This window comes from Trachurus trachurus, assembly GCF_905171665.1.
Source record: "Trachurus trachurus genome assembly, chromosome: 19".
Taxonomy (NCBI): Eukaryota; Metazoa; Chordata; class Actinopteri; order Carangiformes; family Carangidae; genus Trachurus; species Trachurus trachurus.
Window position 1 is genome coordinate 9,034,594 of NC_139913.1, and position 14,790 is coordinate 9,049,383.

The window sequence follows — 14,790 nt, forward strand, 5'->3', positions numbered from 1 at the left end:
CATCGAAGGAGAAACCACGCTTCAAAGCTTTGACTTTTTTCTCGTCCTGTGTGGTTTTAGCACGAGGCAGCGAGAGAACAGTGACGGACCGCTGGAGAAAAGAGTATTGAGATGAAGGCTTTTAAACATAACTCTGACTTATTATGTTTAACTCCTCCTCCTGTCCTTGCCCCACTCATCTAGCCTCTCCACCTGCATGTTGTCAACATTTGGCTCTTTTCACCCCCCCCTCTAGTAACACGGATTCCACTTTAGTTTCCGTTTCCAGTTTGTATGGATATGGATAATCTTAGTCTCCTCTGTAAATGTAAAAAAAAAAAAACAGCTTAAGAACAGGAGCCTATCCACATTATCCGAGTCTCACAACGACTTTCTACTAATACTACTAATCAAAACACCATTGCCGCACAACAGCCTACCCTGCCATTTCAAAAAACAGCAAAAATGTTTCAAGGAAATATGGTCTTAAAAAAAAGAAAACTAACCATACTTGGCATATTATTGTGAACATACTGGGCTCCAGACAAAGAACAGAAAACGTGTGTGTCTGTTTATAATCTCCTAACTTGTGCACCCTCCAACCCCGCCACGTCTCTCGCTGCAGGTCCGAGCACGACCTGCCAAGAAGACTCCTGCTCAAATCAGGGAGTTTGTTTGCAGCAGTGGGAGGGCTTCACCTGTGACTGCAGCATGACTTCGTATGCGGGGCCACTATGCAACGATGGTGAGTCTCCACAGTCTCATTTTTCTGTCTCAGATCAGAAAAGGAAGGATTTTTTAGATATTTAGATAGAAATATAAGTACAGACTATTGTGTTTTAAAAGGTAGAAATCACACACAGCTAACTATAACTGTGCTGTTGGAGCTGCAAGTGTAAAATCCATCCACTTGAATGATCTGTCTTCAGTGTGCATTGTGTCAGAGCCGCCACGTGAGGGCACTGTCAACTGTTGATTCTGAGTTGGCACTAAAATACTTCACTACCTGCTCAATGTCTAGTTTAGCCTTTTAAAACCTGATCTCTCTTTCTTTCTCTATGTGTAATGATTAATAATTTAATCTTTAGATGCTGGATTTTTTTTTCTCAGATGCCTTACAAGCAAGATATGTGATGGTTTTGTAGTCGCTCAATGAGTCAAGTAATTGTATGAGTTGTTATTTGTGTGAGTCAATTATAATAGTCAGCCCTCTGCAGTTATGTTAAGAAGTACTTGGGGAAATACAAATTTTTTTTCCAGCCTGTAGGAGGAACAAGCAGACTGTGGAGGACCAGTCAACTGTGACATTTTAGAGTTTTTATTATTATTTTCCAATATGCCCTTTGTGTATTAAACATTTCGAGAAAAAAAAAATGGAGAGGTACCATCTGCACGATGGAGCTTCTGATGATAGATAGCACTGTTTAGGCCACATAGACGTGCTCGCTATTAAATTTTTTTATCTGTGCGGACCAGCTGGGACCACTTATATCTTCGGGCGTGATGGAGGCGTGGTGGTTTACACATGGCCGCCGAACGAACGTCCCAGCACCAGGGCAGACCGGCTAGCCCTCGGGTTCAGCACCCAACAGAAACACGCTATTCTGCTCAGGGTGGACAGTGCATCTGGCTTGGGAGACTACCTTCAGCTGCAGATAGTAAGTGCACACAGAAAATGGTGTTTTTCCATTCATTCTTTTTTTTCATTCAGGTTTTTATTAAGATTTATATTATATATAAATATTTTATATATATATTATTTAACCAGGGTGTCTCTTGAGATACATTGGGTCTGTCCCCATAGCCACTCTTGAGGTTGGGGGGTTGTGCATGTTCACATGTCACCAGGGAGTGGACAACTGGCACCGTGAACCCACACTTAGTCCACACTCATACACACTGATGTGTTAGACAAATATATCCCTTCCTTTAAAGGGATAGTTCAACATTTTGGCAAATTGGCCCATTGCCATAATCCCTATAGTCTTAGCAGTAGGTTCGTTACCTTTATTTGTCGGTGCAAGCTATTTTTAGAACAGCGGAGCAGAGCCGCGAGCTGCTCAGAGCTACGCTACGGAGGCTCATGGGATTTCTTGGTTTCCCTCATCAAACTCATTAAATACACAATCCAACAACTCCAAAACGCTCTTGTGGACAGGTTGTGAACAGTACATTCACCACGCTATGAAATAATAACGGAAAGTTATGAGAGAGGTAAATGCTTGCCGGAAAACTGCCCCTGAAGGCAACGCGCATCAGTGGTTCAATTGAAGGTAGCGAACCTACTGCTATGACTATAGGGATTATGGCAATGGGCCATTTTGCCAAAATGTTGAACTATCCCTTTAAATGTTACTAAACAAACATTATATACATGAGGCATCACTCATTTTGTGTCTGTTATATACAGTGGGTCGACAAACTTCCATTATTTGATTTAATCACTGCACTCAACTTTTGAATCCGTGTGTTTGTCATCGGGTTGTCACCACAGTAAAACAATATTTAGTCGATCCCACTTATTTGTTCATTATGCGGAAGCAAAACTAACAAACCATCTGAGCTCCGTTCAGCCGTGTATTTGAATTTGTGTAAGTCGCAGGATGTGGTTTATCTCCCACTGAGCTCCGATAAACCTCCATCTGGATGATCCGTTGGCAGCGCCCTGATATACCTGTTACATGAAATTTGTCTCGCAAGTCGGCATCTGACTGGGACTAAGCAATATCACCTAAAATCAGTATCACAAATCAATTATTACATCCCCTCTGCTAAGATTGTTAAATGATATTAAATTATCTTATTGAATACTTTTATGCACAAGATTATCTCACTCACACAGAGGAGCTTTCCAAGCCTTTAGGAAATTAACAGAAAATACAGGACAGGAAGTAGGGAAATCGAAATGATTTGATTGATGTCGTAAAGATTTTCAGCTTTATGGCTTCTTTTATATGGACTGACATTATTTCGGTAAAGGCTTGTGTGATAGATGGCTGCATCCTTTACTGCTCCAGGGTGAAGTTGTTATGTAGCATCAATCGTAGCTAATGAGGCTAACCTCTTTTTCTACCTGCTCCCTCTCATCTGCAACTTCCCCCCCGGTGCATTTTTGCGACATTACGCTGTTCTGTTTTTGTTTTCTCTTGCAGCTGTTGGTGGAACAATGAAATGAACCCACACATGTCGGTTTTGGTTTCCTTTTTTTTTTTTTTTTTGATTTATTGCCAAGTCCAACATTTGACTCTTTTTGCAAGCATGGGTATTTGGACAGACTCATTATTATCTCCGTTAGAAGAGACTTAGCCGACACAAAAACACATACACACACAGTAACGTAGCGAATTAAAAGTGGGACTTGAAGATAGCGAGAAATTAAAATTCATGCCTTTTTTGAAAGCAATTACATTTCTCATCAAGCGTTTTCGTATGTGTCCCCCTCCCCCTTCCCCCTCCCCCAGGACAAGGGCAACATTAGAGTAGTGTTTAATGTTGGCACTGATGACATCAACATCGAGGAGAGCTCCAAGTTTGTCAACGATGGGAAGTACCACATAATCCGCTTCACCCGCAGCGGAGGCAATGCGACCCTCCAACTGGACGACTTGCCGGTCATTGAGCGCTATCCCTCAGGTAGGCCCCCCGCACATAAGCCCCAACCCACCCACCCACTCACTCACTTTAGCACTGCCTGTCCTGTCCTGGGACAGCGCTGACTACACCACAAGTCCAAATCTACTCACTTCCTGATTGATGATTCACATCAGTGTTCCTATCAATGTTTATATTCAAACACTGAAGGTTGAGAAATATAATTGCAGCTTTGTTTCATGTTATTGTGTTTGAAATGAAATATGTGTGATCTGATGAAACTTGACTTTTTAAACCATAAAATGAGATTATTATGAGTTATTATTACAATAGCTTGTACAGTAGCCAGCTATGTCATGTTAGGCCTGTTAAATAGTGTTAAAGGTAATTTATGAAAATAGTCAATTCAGGTGTCAGTATGTTTTTCTCACCATAAAAGAAAATAATAACAGTTGGTGCATTTTGGACAAACAATAATTTAAAAACATGTCATATTTTGAGTTAAATGTTTAACTAGAGAGAAAAAATAAGAAAATGAAAAAAGTGTATTTTGTTGAACATAGTCTTTGTTTTTATATTTGTTTGTTTTCATATATAAAGTGGTAATCTTAGCTATAGTAGTCTTTAACACAATGAGGTCCAGGCTTGAGGTAGTTGATAGATAAAATGCTAAATGTTAGTTGTTGTGAGGTGTGTGTGAGGGTTCTTCCTGTATGTAACTCTAAACTCAGTCAGTTATATAGACAGTTTGTGGCAGCTGTAACATTATTTCCCTGTGCTCTTGCAGATGTTAACCCCTGAAATGTCTCTTTAAATTAAACCCAATGAACAGAGAGTAAGAGTCCGCTCACTGGAAACATAGTGAATTCAGCTCTTCTTCTCTTCGCACAACAAGCTTTTACCTTAACGCAGTGACATGCCAACAATGAGCAGACCATTACTTTCTTTTCATTGCTGTTCTTTTTGTATCCAGCTCCTGTACCACGTTTGGATGTGCGTAATTACTACTGTGTTTTCATCTCTAAATTAAAGGCAACATTGATAACGAGCGCCTGGCCATCGCCAGACAGCGAATCCCCTATCGGCTCGGTCGAGTAGTTGACGATTGGCTACTCGACAAAGGTAAAAACCCTGATTAAAATTCCTTAAAACTTTGAGCTTTAAAAAGACAATTTGAAGACAGTTGAATATACTTTATTGTGCACCATCAACTAACATCTAAAAATCTAAATCCATAACTAAGTATTTAAAAGTTGGGCAGCTGTAGTGTGTAATACTGTGTAAACTGTAGTGCCTGTGAACGTATCTTGTTAGTGTGTATATGATAATATCAGGTTAAAGGGACGATGGAGAGATATAAATGTGAATAAATCAGAAAATAGAAAAAGAAGTGCTGATAAAAGATGCTTTATTAAGACTGGTAAATAATTTTGTTTCTTATCAAATTGTAAACAATAAAGCATTTACTAAAGATTTTATGTTGAAAAACAATTTTGTAATCAAATTAAAGTACATGCAAAGTATATTGTGACATGTAAGAATTATGTAAATTTGAAATGACTAATAGAGCGATGCTTTTTTTTTCTGAAAAAATGTAAAAGTTTTCCTCCTAAACTTCAGCAGAGCTCCTTAAATTAGCCTCTAGTCCCTTTAACAGTGAGCAGTGCTAGAGCTTTATAACCTGTGCATGCTTTCATAGGGCTGTTACAACAGTTCCTCTAGATCTCTGTCTCTCTGTCTGCCTTGTCTGCTGCTCCTTCAAATACAATGTCGTGCCGTACAGCCATCACCATAGCAACCATCTGTCAGCCCCCTGTCTTCTCAGGGCCCCTCTGACTCCTCTCATCTGCTGCCTCTTCCTCCTCCTGTTCTTTGCCTCTTCATCCTCGACTCCTCAGTCTCTTCACCCCTTCCTCCTCCTCCTCCTCCTCTTCTTCCCCTCCTCTTCTTCCCCTCCTTCTGTTCTCACTCTTATCTCTCTCAGCTCTTCTCCACGGTTCTCCACGGCTTCGATTTGCTCTGCCATGCTTAATCTATCCCATCCTCTTACCATAGCTTGGGGGTGGTGGATTGTGTAACACTCAAACACTCTTGTGTGTGTATGTATGCACGTATGTGACCACTGGTATGTATGTGTGTGTGACTGTATTTGCGTGTGTCCGTCCACCTTCTTCCCCCTGGCGCGCCTGTGTGTCCTTGGTGTGTTTGTGTTGTGTGTGTGTGTGTGTGTGTGTGTGTGTGTGTGTTTGTGTTGTGCGCGTGTGTATATAGGTCGCCAGCTCACCATCTTCAACAGCCAGACGACGGTGCGCGTCGGCGGAGGCGAGAAAGGCGCCGGCATGTTCCAGGGTCAGCTGTCCGGCCTCTACTACAACGGCCTGCGCATCCTCAACATGGCCGCCGAGGGGCACCCGCACATCCGAGTGGACGGCAGCGCGCGGCTGGTCGGCGACATGCCGTCCTCCTCCATCACCCCGCAGTCCAGCGCCGCAGCTGGCGGCAACCGGTCCGACTCCGCCCCCTCCATAAGTGACATCACAACCACCACGGCCACCAACCGGAAGCAGGGCGCCACACAGCAGGTCAGAGCATCAAGTGTTTTCATGTGTGTGGTCATGAAAGAGTTTAGATGTTATTCCTCAGACGTCTTGAACATGTATGTACAGTAACATCATCCTTCCCGCCTGTCGTGTGACAAAGGGTCATTAAAAAGTGTTAATTTGCTTTGATAAGTTTCTTTTTGAGCTTAGTTAAGAGGATTATCCAGCACACAGCCCACTAATCAGGGACTAGAGGATGGCGACATAGTGTATATATGTAGGAGTGGGATTGTTTTAAACTCCACTCAAAGGGGAATTTATTTATTTATGTCTCTCATTTCATACACAGAAGCAAAAAATGTTTAACATACTTATGTTCAAATATTAAATACTTTAAGCATAAGAAATCACACACTATATGTTTATGGAGCCTATTTTAAAAAGGGAGATAGACATGATCAGGATTTAAAAAACACAAAAGTACAGTCCAAGTACAAAAGCAATAACAGAAGATGGCCACACATAACAGTTGACGTTTTTAACTTAAATTCAAAGATAATGAAAGTAGAAACAAGTCTTACATCATGTGGAAGTTTGTTCCAGCTCATCTGACGTGTGTGAGCTGTAAACCATAATTTGAGCTGTGTAGCACCATAAAGAGACACAGCAAATAGTATTTCTTTTATTTTTTTTACAGCAGAATGTCACCTAAACATGCATGCAAATTAATCTTAACCCATCTGAAAATATGTATATTTATATATATATTCTATAGCTGCACATATTCTACCAAGAAGACTCACATCCACATGCGATTGTTTCTCCTGCAGCTAATTCACTTGAAAGGATTAGATGGCAAATTCTCAACTAAGTGGTCTCCTTCCAACTAAATTACAGGAGGAGAAATGTTTGTGTTAATGGAGGTTGTAATGGCTTTTCCCATAATATGCGCCTAGTAAACTGATGCAAATGGGCCTCGACAACAATAGAAACAAATAACTGTTATCGAAGCGTGTTCAAAGTGGATGCAACTGCGGTCGATGATGGTGATGTCAGAGGACGCATTAATCGGCAGGTAGCTACACCGGCGGCACCGACTCTTTTTTTTCCCCTCTATTGTTCAGATCACTACCGAGATGTTGTCTCGGCTCTTTGTGGGCGTCTGTGTGTACTGCAGTTCTTCTTCTGTGTTATAAAACCGGTGTGCCTGCCTGTCTGCCGCACTGAAAAAGATCCTTTTTTTTTTTTTTTTTTCATTTTCTCTCTCTCCAGTGATACAAGTTGCCATGGAGATAGTGAACCCCACTACCCACTGCTTGCTTTCTTTTCTCCCATCCAGACTCCCATAGAGAATAGCTCCTCTGTGTATAAACTACCAGCTGTTTCAGACATAAATAATAGAACGCCGAGAGCTGTGAGCTAAGCCTCAGGCATCAATAATGGATATGAGAGCTGGATGGATAGCACTGCAGAGTGACAGCGTTGTCACACAGGGGCTTGTTTTCACACCTCACCTCTAAATCTCTCCCTCTCTATATGTCTGTGTGCTTTTTAAACACTATTTCTGCTCCTATGCTGATGTCAGTGCTAAATCTGGGGATGCAGAGAGTTGTGCACTGGAGTCAATATCACTGTATGAGAAGTAGGTCAGCGCGGCTATATGCTCGACATACCGCAGTGTGTGTGTGCGCTCGTTGTCGTTGTCGGTGTGAGTCCAACCGCTCCTCGCCTGCCTGCCTGCCTGCCTGCCTGCTCTGGCCCCACAAACTCTTTTGTGTTTGTGTGTTTGTCTTATTTAAGAAAGAATCTACTGCTTCTCCATTGAGGCTGCCTAGTGTTGCTTAGCAACCAACCTGGCCTTAACCAGTGCACACACACACACACACACACACACACACACACACACACACACATGCACAATGTAGAGAGACGAACACAAACTGCACACACTGCTCTCACTCTCACTCACTCACACACATGCAAAAAAAAAAAAAAAAAACCCACTCAGGTGGATTGAGAACATTAAGCTTGAATTGCAGCACATTGCATCAGAGGAGGGGCGATGAGAAACGTCTTCCAAAGGTGGCGGTGCTGCCGCGGGTCCAAGCAATTTATCGATTTCACGCACACACCCCAAGTTTGAGTGTGGATCTGCCTAAGTCGCCCCATGGGTTTACTCCTACCGTCAGTACTTTGTGCAGTAAAAAATGTGTTATGTGCCTCCTCCTCCTGGAGTCCACGTTTTATTGATTTTTTTTTCTTTTTTTTTTTTGCTGTTTGTTGTTGTATGTGTGTGTACGTGTGTTAAAAAGTGGAATGGATTAATAATGCATGACAGCTGAGCGCACCAGCAAGGAGAGGAGAGGAGAGGAGAGGAGAGGAGAGGGCGAGATTGTGTGAGAGTGTTTATGCTAGAGGCTGCTCTGACTCACAGAGCTGCTTGAGTTTGGGTTTGATTTTTTTTTTAGTGCTTTGTTTGTGTGTTTGTGTGTTTTCTGTTCATGTGTATGAGCGCGTACCTGGCGTTTGATGGAAAGACTGATAGAAGAGACCCGAGGCGCAGCGCTGCGCCCCATTGGCTATCAGGAATCAGCTGACCCAGACACTTCCACAAGCCCTCAGAACATCTATCTCTCATTCGCTCCTATCCTCCCTCCCTATCTGGGTTTTTTTCCCCCCTTGCTATCTTCTTCCGCTCTCCATATCTTTCACATCTTTTTCTCCCTCTTGCCTTTCTTCTCTCTTCTTTCCTCTTTCCATCCATCTTCTGGAGATACTTTCTCCCTCCCCTCCCATGCTCACTTTTCTCTTTTCCTCTTCCTTTGCTCTCTCTCCCTCCATATCTTTCCATATTTACCCGTCACTCCCCCCTCTCCTCTCCTCTCTCCCGCCCTCCCTCTCTCCCTCCCTCCCTCCCTCCCTCCCTCCCTCTCTCTCTCTGTGTGGTTGAGCTCCAGTGATAGGCTGTTAATGCAGGCAGTGTATGAGTCTATCTCACCATCTGCAGTAGTGGAGCTAGCTTCTGTCCTCTCTCGTCAGGATCTCTTCATCAGCCTGCTGCCAACTTCAGCCCGATTTGTTGTACTGTAGTGCTCGTGCTCGTCTTGTGTAGATAGATGTGTCTAAGTAGAAATAGACCAATGGAGCATGTTTGGCTATTGTAGGGCTCGTGTGTGTGATTTCCAGTTGTGAAAGTAGCAGACAAGCTGTTGAATCTTCTGCACGAGTGTGTGAGGACAGAGTGCAGCTACTATGTGTGAAGGCAGTCAGGGAGGCATGGACGGCCGTTGGCACTGTTCGGCTGCTCAGGTAGAGATTTTGCTCTTTCAGCATGCAGATTTCCTTCTCTCCATGCTCTCTCTCTCTCTTCTCTCTCTCTCTCTCTCTTCCTTTTTTTTCTCTCTTCCCTCATGTGCATCTTTGTCCATCATTGTGTCAGCATGCTCTGTTGGTCTCCGGAGTGGAGGCATCCTGGACTGCTTAGCACATCCTCTATAAACTTCTGTGACTTATCGATGTGATTTAAGTCGTGTCTCCAGTTTTTCCTTGTGTTCATTGTCCCCCGACTCCCCACCCCCCCTCATGTGATAGGTGGGATCAATAGTCCAATTGACACCTTCCCGGTTGAACGGGGCGGTCAGCTGATGGGGTGATGTCACAGATCAGAGGAGGGGTCTTGTTAAATGTACTTGTCTGCTTTTAGCCGTAAATCTGGATTCAAAACAGGTGTCTAGTCTGTGGAGGGCGCATAGGTGTCTGGATCAATAACCAAGCACAGTGGCTTTACATTGATTGGTGACAGATGTCAGGGGGTGATGTGTTTCCTACTGGCTGATTGGTTCTTATGCTATTTGGATCCTGGCAATGGCACAGAGGTTTATTGACTGGCTGCAATCCAGCGGCTAAGCTCGCCCTAGCAGCATTTGACAGCCCAGTGGGCAGAAACTGATTGGAAAGGCAGTGGAGGAAAGACAGAGTCAAGCATCAATAACTTAATATATGATTCAGGCCAAACTAAACCACAGTAGACTTGTCAGGACCCGGACCACACCATACAAGGCCAGCAGCAGCAGCAGCATAGGCTATATTTTTTCTCCCAGATAAATAAAATAATGGTCGCTGCTCTAACCTTATGTAATCAAGACAACAAGGCACAAAAAAAAAACAGCGAAAGCGAGGATGGAGCAGCTGTTTAATGATTTTTCTGTTTGAAATACTGCCCGTAGGTTTTCAGCGAAGACATCATCCACCGTTTAGCACTTTGATTCGGTTCAGATTCTGTTCCGGTCCGATTGTAATCAGCCTCTAGAGCTCTTTTTTATAGCTCTGCCACTCTCTCCCCTCTGTTTTATTCTCTGGGTTACTAACATCTACTGCAATGCATCACAATCCAATTTTAATTTATTGCTGGCACTGAGCGCCCAGTGTGGTTAAAACACACACATATACACATGCACGCGCACACACACACACACTCGTATCTCATGCCGAAGCGTCAAGGCAGGCGATGTTTAACAGTTAGTTCATGAATATGCGGAGCACATTAGCACGGTGTTAAGTAAAGACCGCAGCACTTTGAAGTCGTCCTCCTCCTCCTCCTCTTCCTCCTCCTCCTCCTCTTCCTCCTCCCATCCCTTCTTCTTTTCTCTCTCTTTCTCCCCAATTGTCTCCTCCAAACATTCCTTTAATCCATCAATCTATCATTCACTCCCACCCCTCCCTCCCTTCCTTCCTCCTTCTCTCACCCCACTCTCCTCATCCTCATCCTGGCTGGAATGGCAAATCAATGCACAGGTCCCCACTGTGGGTGCACACTCCCTTTTTTTTTTATATTCCCCATCATTTTTAACAGCCTGAACTTAGAGTTGCCATGGCAACAGGAGGAGCAGGGATGGAGCAGAGAGAAAAGAGGGCCTTTTCCACGGAGAGAGGGAGTGAGACACAGAGACACGGAGCGTTTGTTGAGATATTACTTACTTGGCTGATGTGGGTTAGAGGTTGAATTCTAGGTGGGTTATTGACACGCGCCGCTGATGGACAGATGCTAAGATTTAAATTAAACATCGAGTGCTTTGCTGGAATATTTATAATATGAAAACTGGTTTTACTCTTCGTTGTAGCTCCACCACGCTCCGCATCCTCAGACACAATATGAACACTCGCCGGTATCAGATGGAGAGGAAAAAACAGAGAGGTGTGTGGAGTGCAGAAAGGCCAGAGGAGGAAAAAGAGGGGGAGGGTCAACAGAGAGAGGGAGATGATATCTGACTATCCCCTTGTGGTTTCAAACAGGATTTAACATCGCTCTCCTCCCTCCTCATTTCTTCTTCTCTACTTGGTCCTCTAGTTTTGGCCGTCTTCCATCGCTGTGGGGCAAACTGGAAAAAGAGTGGGCGATGGATTGATGCTGTGTGCTCTAACATGTAGAAAATAAACAGAAGGGGTTTGGAGCACAGGATGTCATTTATATAATATACTATATGTGTGTAAATGTTTGCATCTGTATACATGTGTGCTTATGCTCCAAATGTTTCCTTCCTCCATAGTCGGCAGACGACCTGCTGGTGGCTTCAGCCGAGTGTCCCAGTGACGATGAAGACATCGACCCCTGTGACCCCAGTTCAGGTGAGAACCGGCGTCCACTAACGCATGCATCACTCTGCCACTTTGAGTTGTTTTCCATGTGTCCTCCACAGCCGCTGCTGCCCACTTTCTTTCTTTTTTTTCTGCTTTGTCGCTCGGTACAATGAATTTTTCATTTCCACTTAAGTTCCTGCCTCCAGGCAATCTTTAACACTCTCCATCCACTCTCCAATCTGCGTCTCCATCCTCTAGTTTGCTTTCTGTTTCTTCGGCCTCCTTCGCCTATCTTTATTTTCATGCTGCCTTCCTTTTCCCTTTTTACTTTCCTCTTCTTCACGTCATCCCTTTGCAGCCCAAATAATTCACATGCATTTTTTTTTTTTTACAACAGACATTTAATGTGGTGTCATGTATCACTGCACTGCAGCCCTCATTTCCTGAGTGTGTCATAAAGTGTCAACTGTGTGTAATAAAAATTGATATAATGTTCACCTGTGCTCTGGCCCTCCTCTCAACACGGTGTAATGTAATCTGTTTACACATTATGTGATAATGTGGAAACAGCTTTGGCTCTAAGCTCCAGCTCTCCCTTCCCAGCATTATGCAAAATGCATGTCAAATAATTCATCATGATGATGCATTGTATCATCTCGCTCCTGCTCTCCACCCACCCTCTTGACATGTTATCCAGATTAATAATGTATGCCATAATACTTGACATCACATGCCTCCCCTTCCTCCTCCTCCGACAGCCCGTCCTCCGCTGCCAGAGGTAAAGGTGTTCACGGGTCCGTCCGAGGTGGTGCGAGAGAGCAGCAGCACCACGGGCATGGTGGTGGGCATCGTGGCGGCCGCCGCCCTCTGCATCCTCATCCTCCTCTACGCCATGTACAAGTACCGCAACCGCGACGAAGGCTCCTACCACGTGGACGAGAGCCGCAACTACATCAGCAACTCGGCCACGCAGCCCAACGGCAGCGCCAAGGACAAACCGCTGGGCATCGCCAAGATCTCCAAGAACAAGAAGAACAAAGACAAGGAGTACTACGTCTGAGGCAGAAGGCGTCTGACACACAGACATATACGCATACACCTTTATATATAACGGTATATGTACATAAATAGATATATTCTCCAAAAAAAAATAAAAAAATACACACATGCACACTGACATAGACATGCCGATGTTAATGTTTACTCTCCAATAATCACACCTGCACACATGCTGGCAAGCACAACAAACATACATATATTCAAGCACAACATTTAGGCACAAACACACGCATACAAGCACACACACACACACACAGACACACACAGACAGACTGGCCCGAGGGCATGGACCCTTATTGTACATTATTAACCAATGAACGAAGCCTTTGCGAGAGGCTCGATTTATGAACATAAACACCATTCCAAATGATTTAGAAAGCACCAGTTCAACTCCCAAGTGAAGAACCATTTTCGGGGGGCCAGAAGCCAGCCACACGACTAACTCCAAATCCTGCCACCGCAAAGACCTCTCCAGTTGGACTCAGAGAGGTCGAGGAAGACTCTATAAGTGAAGCAAACGGCAGACTTGAGTGTGTTGAGCTGAGAGGCACGAGAGAGCACGAGAACAAAGATGATGTAAAAGCACCGAGACGAGCACTAAGTGTCTCCTCCTAAGCTTCTTGGCCTTCCTCCCCCCGTTAGCAGACGGGACTCGATGAAGCACTTGAGGATGCTGAAGAAGAAACAAGCACACCAACGGTCCAAGTCTAATCCAACAAGCAACAGGACAGGAAATCAGGGTGTAAACATAGAGGGGGGGAGGGGGGAGGGGGGGGCAGTGAATTACGAGTGAATGGGCAAGACAGAGGCAGCGCTGGTGCCGTTCACATAATGAATGGGGGCTGTGTGTTGTTACGCTGCAGAGCTGATGTTTTATGGCGACCTGTAAATCACGGAGGTGGAATCGGCGGAAAAACTGAGGGGTTGTTTTCCCCTGGACAAGATACTTGAGACTTCAGATGCTACCTACAGACGCCAGTCGTGCATGACTGCGGTGTCGTTCACTTACACACACACACACAGACAAACACACAGAGACAAACACACATGCACACACGCCAAAAAAACATTAACAATCTACACATGCAGACATACACGAACCTGCAATGCTAAAGACCCACCATATCTTCATAAGAGACTCTGAAGATTATACAAGAAGACAATGGTGAAAATGACAAAGACCCTTATGATAATTGTTATGGCAATGATAATGATGAATATGAAGAACATTTGGGCAGTATAGACTCTTTGGGGTTCGGGAGGGGGGGGTCTTATTGCACGTGAATTATCTTACTCCGTGTGATTTATACTGCGTTGAGGTTACACCCGCCATGGCGCACCACCATCATAAACTTAACCACCTTGGCTTGAAGTATTTCTAAACACGCACTTAAAAATGTTTTTGTTTTTGCAGCGTGTGGGATTCAACGATGATTTTATTCTCTGCGTCGATTCTCAGTTTCAAATTCTCATCGACAAAAAAGTGTGACCATCTCGAAGAAGTGTGCTGCATGCCTGAGTCTCTCTGAGCTGTACCGTGGACGTGGAGTGGTGGTTTGTTAGGTTTGTTTGTGGGGGTAGGAGGGAGGACAGAGGAGGATGAGGAGGAGTGTTTCGGGTCGCAGTGTAACTGTTGTGCAACACCTGGATGTGTGCGCCCACCACAGGCCCTGTCCTGTTTTTAAAAAGCCTGATGTCTTATAGGCCACGCCCACTATACCTGCTCTCTAACCGACCACCTTTTATAGCAAAAACCAGCTGAGGAAAAGAATCAAAAACAGAACAAAGTAAATGTTACCATGTGTTGCTGATAGGTAGAAAAAATCCAGTTCATGATGCCATTGGCTATACCACAACTTGAGTTGCTTTGATTTCATTCCCTTCTCTCTTTCTCTCTTTCTCTTTCTCTGTCTTCTCTCTTTGCGTCCTTTTGTCCTCACGCTGTTGGTTGAGTGATTTATCAATACTCATGATGACGTGATCAATGCAGGACAGACAGACAGACGACGGGTGGGTTTTTTTTCCCGACGGGCTACAGCAGAAT

General features: G+C 44.2%; 1 protein-coding gene across 4 annotated transcripts in view; it reads left to right on the forward strand.

The window, feature by feature from the left end:
- Positions 1–12,747, forward strand: part of nrxn1a (neurexin 1a) — a gene marked incomplete at both ends in the record, with an annotated part of 54,484 nt that extends 41,737 nt beyond the window's left edge. For all 4 annotated transcript variants that reach the window (XM_083993748.1, XM_083993746.1, XM_083993749.1 and 1 more), the window contains 7 exons: positions 605–724; positions 1,456–1,637; positions 3,441–3,612; positions 4,603–4,692; positions 5,842–6,152; positions 11,657–11,735; positions 12,446–12,747. In XM_083993748.1, the coding sequence (XP_083849874.1) occupies positions 605–724; positions 1,456–1,637; positions 3,441–3,612; positions 4,603–4,692; positions 5,842–6,152; positions 11,657–11,735; positions 12,446–12,747 (1,256 nt within the window). The remainder of the gene's footprint in view (positions 1–604; positions 725–1,455; positions 1,638–3,440; positions 3,613–4,602; positions 4,693–5,841; positions 6,153–11,656; positions 11,736–12,445) is intronic.
- Positions 12,748–14,790: the final 2,043 nt, after the last annotated feature.